At 48.8% G+C, this 20,074-nt stretch overlaps 1 protein-coding gene across 7 annotated transcripts in view; it reads left to right on the top strand.

Annotated features, from left to right (window-relative positions):
• Nucleotides 1–20,074, top strand: part of PDE1C (phosphodiesterase 1C) — a gene marked incomplete at both ends in the record, with an annotated part of 303,115 nt that overhangs the window by 111,355 nt on the left and 171,686 nt on the right. The window contains 2 exons of one of the 7 annotated variants that reach the window (XM_080664049.1): nt 6,979–7,456; nt 7,990–8,092. The exons of 3 other annotated variants lie outside the window; for them this stretch is intronic. In XM_080664049.1, the coding sequence (XP_080520175.1) occupies nt 7,992–8,092 (101 nt within the window). Of the gene's footprint in view, nt 1–6,978; nt 7,457–7,706; nt 8,093–20,074 lie in introns of those variants that run through there. 3 more of the 7 variants (XM_080664046.1, XM_080664045.1, XM_080664048.1) reach the window with 3 other exon arrangements.

Here is a 20,074-nt window from a genome sequence, read left to right as displayed (position 1 = left end):
ACGATTGCTGCAGTTCTGAGCCTCTAAATGTTGCGGGGTGGTCTATTACACAGCTGTATTACACAACCTATCTATAAATAGGTCTCACCCCCATTGCTCTGTACTGACCTCTGTTTATTTTCTTTTCACTTTTATAGTGATGGACTTGTTGTTCGACATTCTGTGTGGATTGTTCCCTCAGTTTTACTGGCACTCCGTGGTGCAGCCATGGATTATTTATTGATCACGGCACACCTACTAGCACATATGCATGCCTGGCACATAGTACGTGCTCAGCAAATGTTTGCCGAGTGAGTGAATGTGTTTAAAAGGTCCCAGCAATTATTTGTTTGGGAGATTATCCCCCTGATCTCCACACACAGACAACAGAGACACGAATCTGTAAATCTTCTGTGACGGCAGCTCAGAAACCAGTTTTGGAAAAAAAAATGTAGTCCTTTATAAATTATACTTGTTAAATCGCAGTTCCACTCGGCATCTACTACACACCCGAGCAACAGCGTTTAATGATTCCCCGCGGCAGGAGTTTTCCTAGGGTGGTCCAGGTCCCTCTCGGTCTGTGTGTCCAACCTCTGCCATTGTCCCTTTCTTGACCCCCTCCCACCCATCACACCAGCCCCTTTTTGCTACCTGGGCCACCAGGCACATTCCACTCCCCTGGAGTCTCTTGGCTGGTGCTCTCCATTTCCCAGGGGACCCATTCCCTTCAGGAAGCCCTTGCCAAAGGCTGTGCTTTCAGTGGGCATTCCTTCTTATCTACACACAAGCCATTGAACCAGATCCTGGGTGGAAATGGGGGTCGTTCTTGAGACCCGGGGAGGAGGCTCAGAGATCATGGAGCACTGGGCTGGTCGTCTGGGGACATCGCTTCTGGTCCCAGCTCTGCCACCATCAAGAACGGGCCCTGTGCCCAGTTACCTAACTTGGTGCTGCTTGTATCAGTATCCGTAGGAGCTTGGGCACAGGGATGGCTAAGGTCCCCTTCACACTCAGATTTCCCACATTCAATCTTGCTCTACAGCCGGAGGGAGAACAACCTGCTGATTTAGGTGCATTTGGGTCAGAATCTGGCTGACTGTCATATCAGCAGTTTTACATGAACTAAACGTCAGTCTCAACTTCATTGGTACCGGCAGGTTACTTCTGCTGGGTTGGCAGTGTGTTCTGCGAGGCAGAGTGACCACCGGGGCCAGGAGTCAGGGCGCCTTGCCCAGCCATGTCTGCCCAGCTGGAGGGCAGACCAGGCAGAGGGAAGCCGGCGGACCTCTGGGACCTCATCCACTTCATTCTTAAACTGGGGATAGTAATAATATGTGTTTCAGGGTTGTTCTGAGGGGCTAGGCAGGGGTGGGCAAACTTTTTGACTCGAGGGCCACAATGGGTTCTTAAACTGGACCGGAGGGCCGGAACAAAAGCATGGATGGAGTGTTTGTGTGAACTAATATAAATTCAAAGTAAAGGAGCGGAGGGGAGAGCAAGCGAACCTTCCGCTCTTTCGGCTCCGCGGGCCGGCTAGAACAGCCGAACGGGCCGGATCCGGCCCACGGGCCGTAGTTTGCCCACGGCTGGGCTAGTGCTTGTATTAGGGCATGCTTTGATAGGTTATCATCAAAAAGTTATTGAAATTATTACTGTATCTATTTATCAAGAGAGTGAACCTCCTTATATTTACCTTGGGTGCTCTGCCCAGAGCTGTACCATTTTCCAGTTTCCTTCCCTTCATTTCCTGTTGGATGTATGAGTTGGAGGAGGAACTGTTATTATACGAGAGCTCCAGTACTTAAGACACTGGCCATATATTGTTTTGTTTTTAAATACATATTTTTTATTGATTTCAGAGAGAGGAAAGGAGAGGGAGAGAGGGCTAGAAGCATCAATGGTGAGAGAGCATCAATAACTGATTGGCTGCCCGGGCATGTGCCCTGCCTGGGGATCAAACAGAGTCTGTCCTAAATCATAAAACCAAACAGAGAAGATCAAAGGGAAACGCTGTCACCTCTTGCTGGAAAGGGAAGCCAGAGGAGAGGAGCCTCTGTGGGCAGCGTGTTGTGGGGCAGCACCTGGTGTGGGAGGGGAGAAGGGATTGCTGTGCCTAGTGGTGTGGCTTCCAATGTCCCAAATGCTTCTCCATAATTTCTCCCTCAACAGACTCCCTCAATGATGCCAGTGCCAAGTTCTGGAAAATGTATTCAGGGCACTGGTTGGCCTCATGGAGGTCAAAGCCAGCGGTCATAATCTCGCAGCTGGACGATGGGCAATCATGGGAGACAGTGCTGTGTGTCTTTTCCTTGACCGATTCTTCCCTCTTGGTAACCTGAAGAGCTTGTCTGCATTTGGCAACTGGATTCCTCCTCTGGAGCCCTGGTTATCCTTTGCCCCGTGGTTGCTGCACACAGTTTCCCAGAGAACTGGCCCGAGTGTATGATGCATGTTCAGGACAGCAAGTACCCGCCACGTGTGACCAAGCCTCCCTCTGCGTAGAGCCACCCAGGGCTCCCTACTCTCTGAAGGAGAGAGCCCAGGCTTCTTCCATCTGGCTCACCCTTCCAGCTTTTTCTCTTGCTCTCCCTTGTCATACGCTTCTGCTTGTGGGTCACTGGACACCCCATCCCTTCTCATGCCTCTGGGCAACTTTTCATGCAGTGCCTCGTTGCAGAGCCACTGCTTCCACTCACCTGCCTCCACTCACCTGCCTCCACTCACCCGCCTCCACTCACCTGCCTCTACTCACCTGCCTCCACTCACCCGCCTCCACTCACCCGCCTCCACTCACCAGCCTCCACTCACCTGCCTCCACTCACCTGCCTCCACTCACCAGCCTCCACTCACCTGTCTCCACTCACCAGCCTCCACTCACCAGCCTCCACTCACCTGCCTCCACTCACCAGCCTCCACTCACCTGCCTCCACTCACCTGCCTCCACTCACCTGCCTCCACTTACCAGCCTCCACTCACCTGCCTCCACTCACCCGCCTCCACTCACCAGCATGTAAGTATCTTCCATTCATCCACCTTCAAAATTTAGTTCAAAGGTCACCTCTACTATGCAGCCTTCCTAATGTCCCCTAGTGGTAGTGACCCCTCCACCTGTGCTCCTGTAGCCCCACCTTCTCTGCCATATGCCCCATTGCTTGTGTTTTTAGATGTCTGCAGGGAGGTGGTATAACTAAGAGACTTGAGCTTTGCACGCTGGTCTCGTTTTGAAAACTTGGCTCTGCCCCTTATTAGCTGGATGTCTTTGCAAAAGTGACCTGACCTTTGGGGCCTCTGTGTCTTTATCTGTAAACGGGCATCATGAACTCTTCTGAAGTGTTTTGTTGAGGATAAATGAACCAACCTGTGAGGTGCTTAGCATGGTGCCAACTGGTAACGGTAGTAGTTATTGTTATTGTAATTATTATTGATTCATGAAATCTTAGAGGCAAAAGGGGTTTCAGGGGCATTTTCACACCTTCAAAGCCCGATTCCTCTCCCCTTGTTAATTATCAGCTTCTCCTTGAACTCTGCCCAGGGACTGGGAGCTCACTTTCTTTCTGATCTTGTAATACTTAGTGCCGACGATGCAGAGATTGGCTAGTACAGTGGTCGGCAAACTGCGGCTCGCGAGCCACATGCGGCTCTTTGGCCCCTTGAGTGTGGCTCTTCCACAAAATACCACGGCCTGGGCGAGTCTATTTTGAAGAAGTGGCGTTAGAAGAAGTTTAAGTTTAAAAAATTTGGTTCTCAAAAGAAATTTCAGTCATTGTACTGTTGATGTTTGGCTCTGTTGACTAATGAGTTTGCTGACCACTGGGCTAGTATGTAGGCTAAGTTACTATATGTCTACTCGGTGGACTATTTTATTATTTTCAAACAGGTCATATATTTATTTATTTACTTACTTTTAGTTAATCCTCACCCGAGGATGTTTTTCCATTGATTTTTTTTTTTTTTTTAAAGAGAGAGTGGAAGGGAGATGGAGAGATGGAGAGATGTGAGAGAGACATACCGATTGGTTGCGTCCTGCATGAATTCCTACCAGGGTTGGGGAACCTGCAACCAAGGTACATGCCCTTGACTGGAATTGTACCTGAACCCTTCAATCTGTGGGCCTACGCTCTATCCACTGAGCCAAACCGGCTAGGGCTTGGGGGACTATTTTAAATTAGCAGTCGTATGTATGTATGTATGTATGTATGCATGTCTATATATATTTAGTCATATATGATCACATAGGATTTCCTAAAAAGTCTAACTCAAAGGCTGGGAGAGGAAATCACCGGGGAAATTAACCTCCAAAGCCGAGTTGTGAGTGACGTAGCATTTTCTCAGACCGTGTGTTCCTCGGCGGGTCTGCACCTGTGTTTTGCTTGCCTCTGAGCAGAGCTCCAGGAGGAACCGTGGCTTGTCACGATGCAGCGATGATCAGGCTCGCCCTGGCTGTGATAGACACAGAGAGAACAAAACCCCAGTGACATAGTAACACGACACAGCTACAAGGAGTGACATGTTGTTGGCAGAGAGAAGACAAGCTCTTCCTGATGTGGTTTAGGCAGAGCCCTGGATGAGCAGCCAGGACCCTGTGACGCTTGGCCGTGCTTGGGCCTCAGTTAGCTGGGAAGTGGGGGCATTGTCACCCAGAGACCAGCTAAGAAGGCAGGGGCGGATTTTATTCCTGAGAACTAGCTACCCCCATTCCCCATTCAACCAGGGCCGCTCTGTCTTTACTTTTGAAATCTGTGGTATGCATTGGCAGCCCTTAGATGTTATTTGAAATGTAATACTCTGTTGCTTAAAAAAATTCAAAAACTTCTAATCTGGATTATCTTGAAGGTTCTTCTAGCTCCAACAGCTATTATGGCCCTAAAATAAAGCAAAGTTATATCCTTATCAACTTTCTAATACACGTTTAATCTGTAAAAATGTTTCTAAAGTGAAGCAAAATCACATTTCAGAGAAGTTTTTTAAAGAATATTTTTTGTCCTCCCTTTTGGATGAGCTTAATTGCACTGAAAGGCTATCCCTTTCCCTTTTCTTCCAAAATTTGCTTTTCTCTGACTGAATCAAAATTCCACTAATGCCAGGAAAAAGTCATAGGTGTGGGCAGGAAGACGGATGTCATCATTGTCACTCCCTTCTATCTTTTCACGTAGTTAAGTATGTATTAGGCAATAAGCATCTCTCTCTCAGCCAATTCCTTTCCCAAGTATCTCCAGGTAACCCAGAGACTCATAAAGGTGGGCCAGACATAAAACACTTTTCTGGCCCTAGCCGGTTTGACTCAGTGGATAGAGTGTCAGCCTGTGGGGCTGAAAGGTCCCGGGTTCGATTCTGGTCAAGGGCACATGCTTGGGTTTCGGGCTCGATCCTCAGTGGGGGGCATGTAGGAGGCAGCCAGTCAATGTTTCTCTCTCATCATTCATGTTTTTTTTTCCTCTCTCTCCCTTCCTCTTTGAAATCAATTAAAATATATTTAAAAAAATCTTTCTGCCTACATTCTTTACTTTAAAGGTGTGGAAAATGGGACCCTGCGATGGGGACAAATTTGTATGGGATAAGGTCATGGGCCTTCATAAGGTCATGTGGTCTTTGCCAGTCTAGTTCATGTGCTGTTGGGTGTAGGTAAGCCCCTAGTACTTCCGTTTCCTTACTGTACAGTGGGATGGTAATCGTAGTGTTGGCTTCATGGTGCTTTGGAACCCTTAGAACAGTGCTGGGACCACAGAAAGTTCTGGCACGTGTTTGCTGTTGTCATCGTCACCACACTTCCAGGTTCAGACAGAGGTAGTCCAGGGTGCACAGTCGGGCCCGAACCCCCTTGGGGGTCCTGCCTCTGTCTTGCATTCCCAAAACAAGTTGCTAAAATAATCTCTTCTTTCAACGTCTTCCCCCCTCCTCCAGGTGACTGTCCCCTGTGGGTGACATTGGGTAGCAGCTGGTAAATGGAGTTCACGTTCATACGTTGGCTGCTTACTGCCTGGTCGGAACGCCTGAACGCCGTGAAAATGTGTGTGCTTCCAGAAAACCTTTAGTGAGGTGGCTCCAGGTTGTATGGCCAGTGAGGGTGCGAGTCCTTTTCCATCACACAGGTCTGTGGCCTCCCCTTGAGGCAGGCGCCTTCTGCACTGGAGTGGGCAGGCTAGCCCTGCCATCCCCATCGCTCTCACCTCTGATTCCCGGAAAGTGAATGGCAACTACCAGATGGGTGAGCACTTAGGGTTTAGACCAGCCTTGGGCAAACTAGGGCCCGCGGGCCGGATCCGGCTGTTCTATCCAGTTCTCTTGCTCTCCCCTCTGCTCCTTTACTTTGAATTTATATTAGTTCACACAAACATTCCATCCATGCTTTTGTTCCGGCCCTCCGGTCCAGTTTAAGAACCCATTGTGGCCCTCGAGTCAAAAAGTTTGCCCACCCCTGGTTTAGACACTCCGATCTTATTCCTTTATCCGGGTCCCATGCGTGGGACTGAACCTGTGTCCTCACCTTTAAGTTCATCTTGTGTTGGAGAAGCAGGAGAGTATCTGCCAGAAAGAGAATGCTGGGAGAACCCCGCCTGCCGGCGAGGAAAAGTAGGGTTAAGGAATCTCAGGAGCCGGGAGTCCCAGGTGTGCCCTGGCTCCTGGGAGTGAGGGAACTTCATTTACAAGGGGTCTGACCACCAGTTCTGTGGTGCCAGGGCTGCCATCCGCGTGAGCACCCATTGGGTCTTTTTCTGCCTTTGGTCCCCTGTTAACCCCCCTCCCAACTCCGCACCCGGTCCCACCTGCCAGAGCTTCCGCTTCAATGACATTGACCCAGGAGGACAATGACAGTGAGCTGCAGCTCTGTGGAGCAGAAACTCTCCTAGGCTCAGCACCTGCCCCATCACCCAACTGGAGCCCCTTGAGGAGGATGCGGCATTAACCAGCAGCCACTTCTCCCTCCTCCCTGTTGGTTTATCTTGTGCCCCTGCCCCCCCCCCCATTGAGAGACACACACACACACACACACACACACACAGAGAGAGAGAGGACTTTGTAAGTGGGATGTGTGGTTACTTTAGTCTCCATCAATTGCTTTGATAATTTAAAATGGAACTGGCTCCGGGAGGCTTGTGAGTGAGCGCTGGCCGTGAACGAGAGCCCCAGGTACCAACCCCTCCGACCCTCGCAGCCGCCGCTGTGGCCCCCCCAGTCCCCGGGAGCACCCAGATCCCTCTTCGCTCGCTCGGATCTTCGCGCCTGGTGCCCGGCTCCTCCTTCTGTGAGAGCTTCAGGAGCCCCGGACACACCCGGTGGGGGTCCCTGGCATGTGCGGGCCCCCGGGGTGCGAGGCTGGAGCCCGGCGTGTGCCCTGCGGACGGCGGTGCCCAGCGCACCCCTCCCTCCGCGCCCGCGGGTGCTGGACCGGACGCCAGCCCGGGGGCCGGGGCCGGGGCGCTGACGGACGACTTTTCTCAGTTGTCAGTTTTCTCGCTTGTCAGCAGAGCTGCTGCTGGTAAGTGAGAGAGGACGCCGAGGGGGCGAGGGGCGGGGGCCCGGGCCGGGGCGCAGGGCGGAGCCGGGGGAGTGGGGTGCTGGGCCTCGGGTCAGACCGCTGGCCGGCCGGCCTCCTGCCAGCTCCCCCTGCTCATTCCCCTCCCCGCTCTCCCTTCCCACTTTCTCCCTGCTCGCGTCCTCTCCTCCCACCTGGTCCTCCCTCTCCCCGCCAGTCCTTCAGCTGCCACACTGATTGCTTCGGTGGCTTTGTTTAAAAAATATGTACATATCCAAGCAGATCCCAGGCGCTCTCTCCCTGAGTTAGGAGCACCGTCCGTACCCCCCGACATTACCCCGGGGCCATGGCTGCTTACCGGAGCCGCCTGCCCCCCGGGGCACCCCGGCCTGGGGTAGCCCGCAATCCCAACTCGCTTTAAGGCTGGATTTGGGGGGCACAGACGGGGGAGCGCACAGAGCAAGTGACAGGCTCGGAGGAGGGTCGGAGGGGACAGCCCGAACTCTCTCAGCCTCACTCCCAGTGATAACCTGCAGCCATGGAGTCCCCGACCAAGGAGATTGAAGAATTTGAGAGCAACTCTCTGAAATACTTGCAGCCCGAACAGATCGAGAAAATCTGGCTCCGGCTCCGAGGGCTGTAAGTAAAGCGATTTACTTGGCTTGCCCCCTTTCCCTCTCCCGTCAGTATTTCCCCACCGGCCAGGCTCACCAGGGCTCACAGGGACCCTGCAGGGCCCTTTAAACACGGCTCAGAAGTTCCACAGCTGCTTCTCTGTGAATTACAGTCACTGCTGCCTTCCTTAAACAGAGAGACCTGTCTTCCTGACTTACAATGCCTTGCTGTTCCCAAGTCACTCTTTCTTTGGGGGAAGGAGATGGGTCTTTAGATTTCTGTTGTAGCAGCTCAGTCCCCACAGAGATGTTTCTGGTCCATTTTGCCCTGGGGGGGGGGAGGTTTGGGGACTCAGGTCACAGACTTTTTTTTTTTAATCACAGGAGGAATTTTCTCAGCAAAGTGCTTGCAAACACCTTGGCAGGAGGTCCAAGAACTGAACAATAGTTCGACTTCAACATGCATTCGGGCTGCCAAATTCTCTTCTCCCTCGTCCCAGCCTAGTTCAACTTCTGACATTTTCTCAGGCTTCTTTCTGGCAGGGAAATGGTCAATGAAAGAAAGGGCTATTTTGGAGAAAGTGGGGGGGCCAGCGCCAATATTGGATTTCCTAATAACCTCTGAACAGTGAGATAGGGTGTTGGCTTTCAATACAGTGGCCCCAGGCTTCTAGTTGGACTGATGGACAAAGATCTCTGAATTTCGTCCACTTCATTGGGCTCTGTCTGGTTTCGAGTACTTGAAAATATGGGGTGTCTTCTTGTGAAACAATTTCATAAGCTATAGTGGTGGCTGCATGTCTACAGTTTGCTTCTCAGGTGGCCGGGCAGGTCCCAAAGACACCTTCCATAGTGACCAGAAACACTGCATCAGGCATTTGGCATCAAATGTGTAGGGCTGTTTAAAAGAAAAAGTTTTTCTCCACGTACATTCTCTAGGCAGCGAGGGGACCCTGGCAGTTAGAAAGCACGAACAAAACAAATAAAAAAGGCATGGATCTCGGTGAGTTCCATCTTAGGGAGGCCTTGTCCCAACTGGGCTATTCGAAAGGGAAGCCAAGGTAGTCTGTTTCTTTAAGGGGGTCCCTATTTAAAGTGCAATTTATAAAAGCCCTTCCTTCAGCAATCTTAATGAGCTTCACTGCTATTGCTCTAAATGGGAAACCAGGCCAAACAACAGGGCGCGTGGGGCATCTGGCTGCTGCAAGCGGAGGCTGTAACTTATTTGGAAATTCTCCTTCTGGCTGGCAGGCTGTCCTTACGGTGGAGGCACAGGCGACAGCGCCTGGGTCTGAGCGGTGTTTACAGTAAGCTCATGTCATGCGGAACGAACATGACATCTGATCGTATTTTGGTGCACACAGAAAGTTTGTTGTATCCACAAAGCCTGGGTCCAAGGTATACAGTGTCCAAGTGTGGTCACGCTGGGTCTCCTTGCCATCCCTGGCGGAGGGACTCCCGCCCTCAGAAGCTGCTTCTCCTGGCTGCTTCTCAGTTTACACCAGCTCCCTCCAGCTACTCCGGCTGGAGGGAGCATTTGGGCGACTCATCCAGGCTGCGGGGGGACCTTGTGCCACAGAGCACCATCCCTTACAGCTCGCGTGTAGCCTTCTCTGTGTCATGTCTGTTAGGCTTCTCTCCCCAAGGCGTTGGGAGTGATGTTATCCGAATGTTTGTTTTCTAGTCTCTCAGATCTACTTGGCATCCAGTGTCATTAAACATAAAAGGTGTGGGTTGATTGATTCTTCTCCAAATGTCTGGTTTTGAACCCCTCTCTTTACCCTTCCTACTGAATGCCCTGCCCAGCAGCAATCGTGGGAGATCTGTAACTTCCCTTTCTAAGTTGTGAAAAGGACATGTGCCTATTGTTATCTTATATATATATATTTTTTTTTTCTTTTTACTACAATTATGGTTCTTACTACGGCTTTTTAAAGAAACATAACAGTAGCGCTATAATAAGCTGCTAAAGACTCTGCAAACCAAAACACATGCTTATTTATACAACTCGAAATAACACTTTTGCAGCTCACAAAATAGAAGCCCCAGGGGATGGAAGTGTGTGTTTGTCCACACAACAGACTTTCAGTGAGAAAAAGGAAGCTGCTGTGCCAACATTTTAGGAAGACCCAGGAGCCACAATTGGATTTTCATATCAATTTGTTGCCATGGCACCCTTCTAGAAAGGGCTTTGGAGGGGACCACAGGTAGTCAGGGGTTCAGTTCTGCTTGTCTGAGAACTGCCAAGTCCAGGGCTGGATCATCTCGTGCGTGGACCATTTAGTGGTATCTGTCTCTTTGTCACTATCTGCCCTGTTTAACTGAATTTGTCATCTCATCCCTTATCCTGTACCTTCCTTGGGGTCAGACACTTGTGTGTCTTGCTCACTGTGGCACTTCCCGTGCCTAGAACAGGGTTTGGCACATAGTAGGTGCTCAACCAACAGGTGATGACAGAAGCATAAAGGCCTAAGTGTGAACTTTTAATATTAGAAATGAAGATAATACATAGTTGGCTTGGCTTATAGGCCATGTGACTTAGCAACACTATATTCCACGAGCTAGAGGGGAGACAGACATCTAAACTGAGGTGGGTCTGGGCAAGATGTGGCAAAGCCATGGCCTAAGGCTGAGTCCCACTCTTGTGGGTGCCCAGGTTCTGTCTTTGCATCCCCTTATCTGTGCCCTTTTCTGCTCTGGCCAGGAGTGGGTTTTCCAGCAGCAAGGGGCTTGCTGAGGCTGTTGTCTGCCAAGAAGGCCCGGTGTAGGAGGATGCAGGAGACGAGCCTATACGTTACAACCCCCACCCTCTTCCATGCCTTCTTTCACTCTTCATTTTCTTCTATCTGAATACTCTATACTTTATCTTATTTATTATGTCTATTGTCTTTCTCCTCCAACTAGAACATAAGCTCCCTGAGGACAGAGGTTTTTGTGGCCTGTTTTGGTCACTGGTGCAGCCCCAGTCCTATGATACTACCTGGTGTGCAGGAAATTACCAATGAGGCTTTGAAACCTGGGGTTGTTTCACATGTTTGTTGAGGGAAGACTTAGAAAAAGCTCTCAACCCAGCCTTGTGGCATCATCAGCTTCCTAACAGTGCATCGGATATTGGAAATGGGAATTTTGAACGCTGTCTGCCCCAGCTGAGATGACAACACCCTGCCAGCTTAGGTGTTTACTCCCCTGACGACTGTCACTTCCCCACACACCGGCACTCAGAGGCCCGCTGCGATTCTGGAGCTGTGGTCCTCGGCCTCCCTCTGCAGCTCCCACCCCTCTCATCCACATGCTCCCACGTGTCCAGAGGGAAAGGCGCAAACCCTGCACACCTGAGCTTTCTGAATCGCATCTCTCAGAGGATGCTGCTCTCTGACGTTTCGGGGAGGAGCCTTTTTTTGTTTGTTTTTCTGTCAACCTCAGTTGTAGGAGTGCGTGGAATTTTTAAGAGCCCCGCCCCCATGGCTGTTTTGTTCTGGAATCTTCCAGGCAGGGAACACATGATAATGGCTGCACTTTATTCCTCTGGTGACGTGGGGGAGCCTCAGGCTGCTCGGGTTTGAATCATGACTTGTACCTTGGGCCCTGCCCAGGAGTTTTCCCTTTGCCAGCCTGCTGTAGGACGGCATAAAGCAAAGAATAGGTTCCAGGTCTCACCTCCCCCTTGGCAATCAAGGTCACAATTGTAATGAAGCTGTCCAGGGTTCATTTTGCCCACCTAAGAGGTAGCCAGTGGAAGACACGTTATGCTTATGCAACACTCTCAAGATGATGAAGCTTTCCCCCTCCTAGGACCTCAGTAGTCTTACAAATATAAAGGGTGGTATTGGTTACTAGGGACTATTGCAGCCGTGGGCAAACTACGGCCAGCGGGCCGGATCCGGCCCATTCAGCTGTTCTATCCGGCCCGCGGAGCCGAAAGAGCGGAGGGTTCTCTTGCTCTCCCCTCCGCTCCTTTACTTTGAATTTATATTAGTTCACACAAACACTCCATCCATGCTTTTGTTCTGGCCCTCCGGTCCAGTTTAAGAACCCATTGTGGCCCTCGAGTCAAAAAGTTTGCCCACCCCTGGACTATTGTTTTTGTCTAACCAGCAAGCTCCCCCCTCCCCCTTATTATGGGAACAGACCCTTTCTCCCCGACCTCCCACTCCACCCTGGGCAGGGACAGATCTTGCCTCATCTTTTAGACCCGGGGCCATAGCAGCGGGAAGCCATGGCAGGTCTGTAGGGATGGATGGGGGAGATTTTCAGGAGGTAGACTCAATAGGACTTGGACGTGGGAATGAGGAGGGAGGGAGAATGTAGGATGACGCCCAGGTGTTTAGCTCGAGTCCCCAGGTGCTGTTTACTTAGATCAGGATCCCTGAGGTGGGAACAAGTTTGCAGGTTTGGTTGTGGGTGGGAGCAGAATGAATGGAGAGTAGAGGTCATGACCTCAGTTTGGGACATACGGAGTATGAGGGGCCTACAGGTGTCCTGGAGGAGATGTGGAGGCACGAGCAGTTGAATAAGTGGGCCTGGCGATGAAAGGAAAGGTCTGGATTAGAGATGTAATGTACAGCCCCAAAAATATGAAGAAAAAACACATACATGTATAATGTGTGTATATGTGTGTATGTGTCTGAATGATGCTAAATTAGTATTCCCATAAATTTTAGAAGTAGAGAAAAAACACAGTTTAGTGTGACCCTCCCTAAATAATCTGACATGAGGTTCCAGAAGACCCAAGTTCATGTTTTTTGTTTTTTTTTTAACTTTTCACATGTATATAGAATATACAAACTCATGTATATTTCTCACTGCCATTTACTTGTTCAACATATGGGCAAGGCCAGCTAGCAATCAATGTACATTGCTTTGCTTGGAACCTTTATATGGGCTGCTTGGTGTCATGCCCGCAAATACGGATTTGGAGCAGAAACAGAAACCTGAGGGGTAGGCAGAGTCATTTTCAGGATTCCAAGGGCAGAAAGAGACCACGGCCCAAGAAGCCAAACAGGATCAGGCTCTTGTATGGACCTTCCGGGGACCGCTGGCCAGGAGTCAGGCGAGACCCCAAGCCTGGAGCCCAGCTCACCGCAGAGGAGCCTGGGGAAGCTTGGCTGGGTGGGGGCTCCCTAGACCCTGCAGGTGGCTGTCCCGTTGTCTAGGCTCGGCCAGTGGGCACAGTCCCCTGCTGCTGCTCCCCAGGTGGCTTCTGGTGGACACACCTGCTCCTGTCTCTCGGGACAGTCCACAGCCCTGCCTTAGTGCTCGCTCTCCACAACATCTCTGCTTCGTTCAAGCCCTTTCCCTGCTCTGCTCTTTAAGACCTTCCAAAAATGGTCCTTCTTCCCTCCATTCCCACCCTCTTCCAAGGGCGTATTGCAGGGTCCCAACAGGCAACATTCTGCCCATACACAGCTTTCCTGCCCCTTAAGGCCGCCAGGAGAGTGACGTTGTAGACAATTACCATGGAAGCGCATTGAGTGTTTTCCTGAAAATCACTGTTGGGTCGTCCAAAGAACATTATATTCTGTTAATCCGGAGTCCAAACAACCAAAACGCTTAACCAAGACTTTCCCCACACTCTAGACATGCTGAGTGTGTCTGGCAGTGAAAGATTAATCCTTGCAAGCTACTTGCAGGTGTATTTTAGGAATAGTTCAAGTTCAGACTGATATCCCCCCCGCTGCTTTTCTGTCTCTACCCCTCTGACTCTTGTCTCAGGATGACTCTGAGGGGGTCCTACACTGCCTTACAACCAATCCCCCCAAAGTAGGTTACGTTTAGTTTCCTAGTCCAGGTGGTTGTTACTTGACACCCTGTCTGCTAACGGGGGGCACTGTAAACACTTTCATGAATAGGGGCCTCTGTAGCTTTGTGAAATGTAAGGATTAATGAGCATAAATCAAGCTTCGCAAATGCTGTGTAGAACTGCCATTCTGGCTATAAAGCCACTGTCTGAGATGGTCCTTCTTCCCACTTACAAAAAGGGAAGAACTGTCCAGAGCCCCCTTCCCGGGCGTCTGGCGTGGTTTCAGGGAAGGTCACTGCAGCTCGGAGGACTCGCTCCCAATGGCAGTAGAGCGCTCAGCACGGCCCCGGGAATGCATCTGCCGGCTGGGTTTTTGTTGTTGTTGTTACTGGTCCCTGTTTTGGATTTGGGCCTCATTTTTCTTACATTTAAATTGTTAAAACGGACAGGGTCAGCGTTCAGATGATGTTACTGGGAGAGAGGGCTTCAGAGGAACTAGGAAGGACTTCTGCTCCAAGGAGCTGTTGCACTGACGTAAATTCACCTGGAATGGCAAATTGCCAGTGGCTGCTTCCTGGTAGGAGTGGGTTTTTCCTTTCTTTAAAATTAACTTCATGGGGTAACATTGGTTAATAACATTATGTAAGTTTCAGGTATAAAACTATATAATACAACATCTGTGTACCCCATGCATGCTCGTCACCCAAAGTCTAGTCTCCTTCTGTCACCATATATTTGACCCCCTTTACCATCTTCAAGCAGAGAATTCATTGAAGCAGCTCTGTGGATCATTAAAATTAAAAACCTACCCATCCCCTAACCCAAGGGTAAGTCTGTGAAGAGTGACATTTTGTCTTCATCCTCCGGATTTCTCTTCGCTTTCACAGTGCTGTCACAGATACGAAGACGTATTTTTGTTTTCAGCTTTTCTCACTGATGTTTATCTAACTGGGAGCCAGGCTCCCAGGAAGGTCACAAAAAGTCTTTTCCATTTCCACCCACACAGTTTTGCTGCACTTAAAACATAGCAAGTGGTTGTAACCGTGTGACTAAAGGGAAAGTCATTTACGCAAAAAAGTACTACTTGGACTTCTACAAGGGTGACATTTACATTTTTCTTTTTCTCTAAAAACTTACCATTTTTTCTCACTGGTACCACTGATTAGTTCATTGCCCAGCTTTCAGTAATAGGTTTTTAGCTAGAGGGAAATATAGTGTTTGGTCTGCTTAAAGCATCTTGTTTTCCAGAGGAAGGGATCCCAATTGGGGGCCCGTTAGACAGTAATCCGAGTGCTGGAATTTTTAACCCAGGCCCAGGAGAGAAGCAGGCATGAACAGGAGCTTTGGATTTCTGTGTCTGGCCAGCTGTCTGCAGACACACAAGGAGGCTGGGGCAGGAGAGCAGAGTGGAAAGGGTGTAGATTGGCCGCCCCCGGGGGAGCTGCTGATGGGGTTGTGTAGTTTGGATGGAACCTCCTCCTCAAAGGTTCCTCCCCTTTCCACTGCGCAGCCGTTTGCTTCCAGGAGTAAGTTAAAAATTGATCATCTTATTTACGGCTCTGTTTCAGATTAGCATTCTCTCATTCTTCAGACGCACCATCCTCGCCCCTAAACCGCACTGTCAACGGCCTCCTTCATTTGTTTCATCTCATCCCTTTCGGTTAAACCTATGGGAGGGAGTCTTATGCTTTGGGAATATGATCTTCCTTTTGTAAGTGGCTAAGTGGGAGGGTGTGAGGACCATTTCCCCCAATGGAAAACCCAGCAGAAAAATTCTTTAGAAAATGTAAACAGAAACAGCCCTTTCCTAACTATTGGGTTATTCCAGGTGAAAGAGAGTTTATGTCATCTCATTATTTTTTATATTTTGTCTTACTTTGGATCTTTGGCCAAGCAGGAAAATATAATCATTGTCCACATGGATTTTTAATATGTAGCATCAGTTAAGAAATATTTGGACTAGTAAGAGAAGAGAGGTTCTTGTTTCTCTAGTATCTTCTTAACCCTCCCCCCCCCCCAAAAAAAAAAAATAGTCCGTTGGAAAGGGCCAGGAGACCAAATTTATATAGATTTTCTCACTGGCATTTACTTGTTCAAAATATGGGAAAGGCCGTCAGACAATCAATATACAGAGCTTTGCAAGTCTAGGCTTTAACATCCGTGTCATGGGAATGAAATCACTGGTTGGAATGAAAGAAATGCACAAGGACCTTGCATTCTCAGCAACATGGAGAGTAGTTCATACACATGATTCAGTAGAAGTTTCTAGAGGTATCCAGTTCTGCTCAGCCTGCATTCCATATGCCAATGAAAAACAAAACCAGAGGATCAGATGATCGTGCAGCCCCTCTCTCATTTCACGGGTATTTGTGGCATTTTAGCTCCGTGCACTTTCCCACGAGTGAGCCACATGTGACCTGAACTTGTGTGATTGTGTAGTTAACTCTGCAAGTCTTGCTGTGTTCTTTGTCTGACTCTGTCCTCCAATTTCCTCTCCCTGGAGGGAACTGAGGGCTGAGAACCAAAATTCCCAAAGCTGTCTGTGCATCTGCAGCAGTAGTGACCTCAGTAAGGAAGGATGGAGACAGGATCTGATGGGATCTGGAACTGAGTGAGTCACCATCGCACAGAAAACCCGGAGGACACTCCAGGCAGCGTTGGATTTCTCACGCTGCCTGTGTGTAGTTGTTACATATTCAACATCCCCTACCAGGAAACCTTCCTGGGCCCAGCTGGGAGGTGTCTTGCTGTCGACTTAGAAACTGAACACAAGTTTTGGTTTTTCTAAGCCAGCTTGTTTGAATATTAAGCCTATTTATAAACCTCATGATTGCAGCACCCATATGGCTCTTCCTCAAAGATACTTACTTTTAAGAAGTGAAAGACTGCCAGGCGCTTCGTAATTTCACATCAATGCTTAATTGACTCTCACTTGTCCAGCTATCAGGAATGGTTCCCGATCATCTGTTTGCCTTGGGAGTGTGTGAAACTTGTTTGCGGGTGTGTCCAGCACTTTGAGAACTAGCCATCAAAAAGCTAGCCAAGCGCCTCAGAAGCATCCTTGCTCCCACCTCATGGCTGTATTTTTGCTGTTTCCTTGTTCTCTACTCTGCCCCCAGGCAGGCCCAAGTTTACTGTGGACAGAATCATTCCTGATGCTGGCTCAGTTTCGTCCTTCTCTCCCTGATTGGGGCCAGGAGAGGTTACGTGAAGTTCAGGGTCTAGAAGTTTCTGCTGGCTGACACAGCCATGGAGAGCTTTGGGGCCCTTTTAAAATGTTGGGGTCAGTGCTCTTTGCCGTTCGATGATTTCAGTATCCACTTGTCAGAATGTGATCTGAAGCCTTCGAGGGTTGATATCCAAGCTCATCACTTTCTCTGTCTGTACACGAATGTGCACACGTACACGTGAACACATACCGTGCACACATACCGTGCACACTCCATTTAATACTTCTTGGGAAACCCACAATTTCCTAGAACAACTTAAACAGACATTGATTTTCAATGAAGACCAGGAGTCTTAATTTGCTTGCCAAATTAAGTGGATATGGGCCAATCAATAACTCCTGTTATAGCACCTGTGATCTCGGCACAGCGTTACAACTTTTGAAGGATGCTTAGGAATTCCCTGTAAGCAACTCACGGGAGTTCAGTTTTTAGGTTCTTGTTGATGAAAAGGATCTTCGTTGAAAGATAATTTTAGACATTCCTAGGGATTATGATGGTGTCCAGTTTTTAAACACCCACTTTCACTTTCTTTTTTCCTGCCGTCAGAGTGATGGCCTACCTTGTCAAATTAGGGGGAAATGTCAAATTAGAGGAAAGTGTGTGGTTCTGCTAAGGTGCCTGAGGCCACTGGTGGGTGGGTGTCTCTGTGTACAGCCTGCAGGGTACCTTTGCACAGGGACGGAGGCAGCTGGGCAGGGTTTCAGCTCCTCCTCTTAGCAGGACTAAGATTAGCAGCCACGTTCTTTGTGATTCAAGTATTCAAAAAGTATTCAAAGATAGGGAGAGTTGGGAGTATTCAGTTTTCCAGTTTCAAAACCAATCTTTTTTTTTTTTTTTTGCCCCATCACTGAATTTTATTAGACCTTAATATTCTGCTATACTTGCTTTACATTTATGGTAATTTTAAAATGTGGGACATTTGTCTTTTAAAAATAACATGTTGAATTTTTGTGTGAAGTCTGGATATTAATTCTGTGGATTGCAACTATCATCACTTTATTTTATTATTATTGTTTTAAAATATTTTTTATTGTTTAAAATATTACATATATTACTACATATATCTCCTTTTTTCAAAACCAATCTTTGACCTTTTTTCTTTACCTTTTAAATCAATGAATGACTTTTTCCCCCCAAAACAAAATTTTGAAACCGATTGAATTACAATACCGTTATTATTTTTTCAGTACTGTTGTTAATACAATCGCCGACTTAATTTTGACATGAACTGGATACCCAGCACTGTGCCAAATGCAAATAGGTAGATTCATTTTCCCATTCAGCTCTCACCCCACCTTGTGAAGCAGGTATGATTGTTACCCACGTTTACAGTTGAGGAGACTGGTGGTTGGGAACGTGATGAAAGTTGCTAAAATTCACATGGCTTATTGGACACAAAAAATTGGAGGAGGGGTTTGAGCTCAGGCAGGAGATCTGAAGGATCGTGCTGTCATGCTTCTCCTTAAAACAAACTAACAGACAAACAATGCCGTGCCTGTTTGTGTGTGTGTGTGTGTGTGTGTGTGTGTGTGTGTGTGTGTATGTGTGCATGCATGTGCCTGTGTGAAGGGCAGGGACCCTTCTGGGTACAGTTTGGAAGGCAGTGCTCTGGGCCTCCATGGATGGGGTTTTCAGCCTGGCCCCATCATCTGCTGGGTCCAGCCGCTGCCCTCTCTCCATTGCCCCATCGCCCACCCCACCAACCTTGCTAGCTCCCACAGCACAGCAGCTCCCAGTCATTCTCTCCTTTCTCCATCAGCTCCAACTGGCTCCACGAATCTTGAGATTAGTGATGCATTGCTCTAAGTTTCAAAATCATCACCCATCGAAAGTAAGTTTGAAACACCCAAACACACCATGTGAAAACATTCCCTCGGTCTTTCAGGGCGTGGACCAGGGGTAAATTCTGTTGACATTTTTAAAAACAAAAGGCCGAAAATATACTGGCTTCTTTTCCAGCTCATTTCCTGTGTTTGGATGGAAAGAACCCATTATGTTCCATTGTTGTTGGTTTTGTTTGTTTTTGGTTTTGTTTGTTTTTGTCTCGTGTCTACGGTTCCTCCTGGCATCCTTCGACTTCTTTGCCTAATTTCCCCAGTTTTCTTTGAAGGCCTCAGAGTTAGCTTTTGGTCTGAACTGCTTTAAGGTTCTGAATCTTTAGATAGTTACTTAACCTCTCTGAGCCTCATTTCCATCCGTACAATGTGAGATGCACCTCCCAGGATCTGTAGGAGGTCAAAGGAGGAACTCCACAGTCTCGAGCCCCCAGCCTTCTCTCACCACGTCCCTCCTGTGTGCAGGCAGCCACGGCTGTGGGAGATGCCTCACTGCTTGGGAATCCTCAGCAAACAGAGGGGACATCAGTGGAAAGAAAGCATTTTGGGGATCAGTTTCCTGATAAACTCATTCATTCCACAACAGTATAATGAGCATCTGGCATCTGCCAAGCACTGTGTCTGGCAAGAGAGAAACTCTAGCAGGTTCTGGGCAAGCCACATTCTTGCCACCAGCATAACAGATCATAACCTCCCAGAGTGACAAATGCAGTGACACTGAAAGGGGCATTTCCTAGTTTGGGAGGCCCTGGAAGGTTCTCAGGAGGAAGTGATGTCTCAGCTGAGAACTGAAGGATGAGAAGGGCTCGGTCTGGCCTCACCGGTCTTACCAGGCACGCTGATCTGTGAGTAGGATTTTCAGTAGAGTGATCTCCATGGACTTGCATTTTCTCTTGTGCGTTAAGTGCTGACCTTTCAACTCCTGCATAAGATGACGCTGTTTGGATTGGGCCTGTCTTGATTTGGGAGCTATGGATTTCTAAAAGGGGCAAGTTGGGGAGGGAGACCTTCAGGACCTGGGAAGCCAAGAATGCATCTCTGGAGGGGGGGAGTGAGTGGCAGGAAGGGGAGCTGGACTGAAAATCAGATTTGATCTCTCTTTGGGTTTCCTAAATGCACGACCCATATTTTAATAGGTGTGAGTGGCAGGTGTAAATGATTCCGCTATTTGGCCAGCAGGCGTTAGTTGTGTGCCAACCACG

This window comes from Plecotus auritus, assembly GCF_963455305.1.
Source record: "Plecotus auritus genome assembly, chromosome: 4".
NCBI lineage: Eukaryota > Metazoa > Chordata > Mammalia > Chiroptera > Vespertilionidae > Plecotus > Plecotus auritus.
Note: the sequence above shows the minus strand (reverse complement) of the source record. Positions and strands in the feature narration are given on the sequence as shown.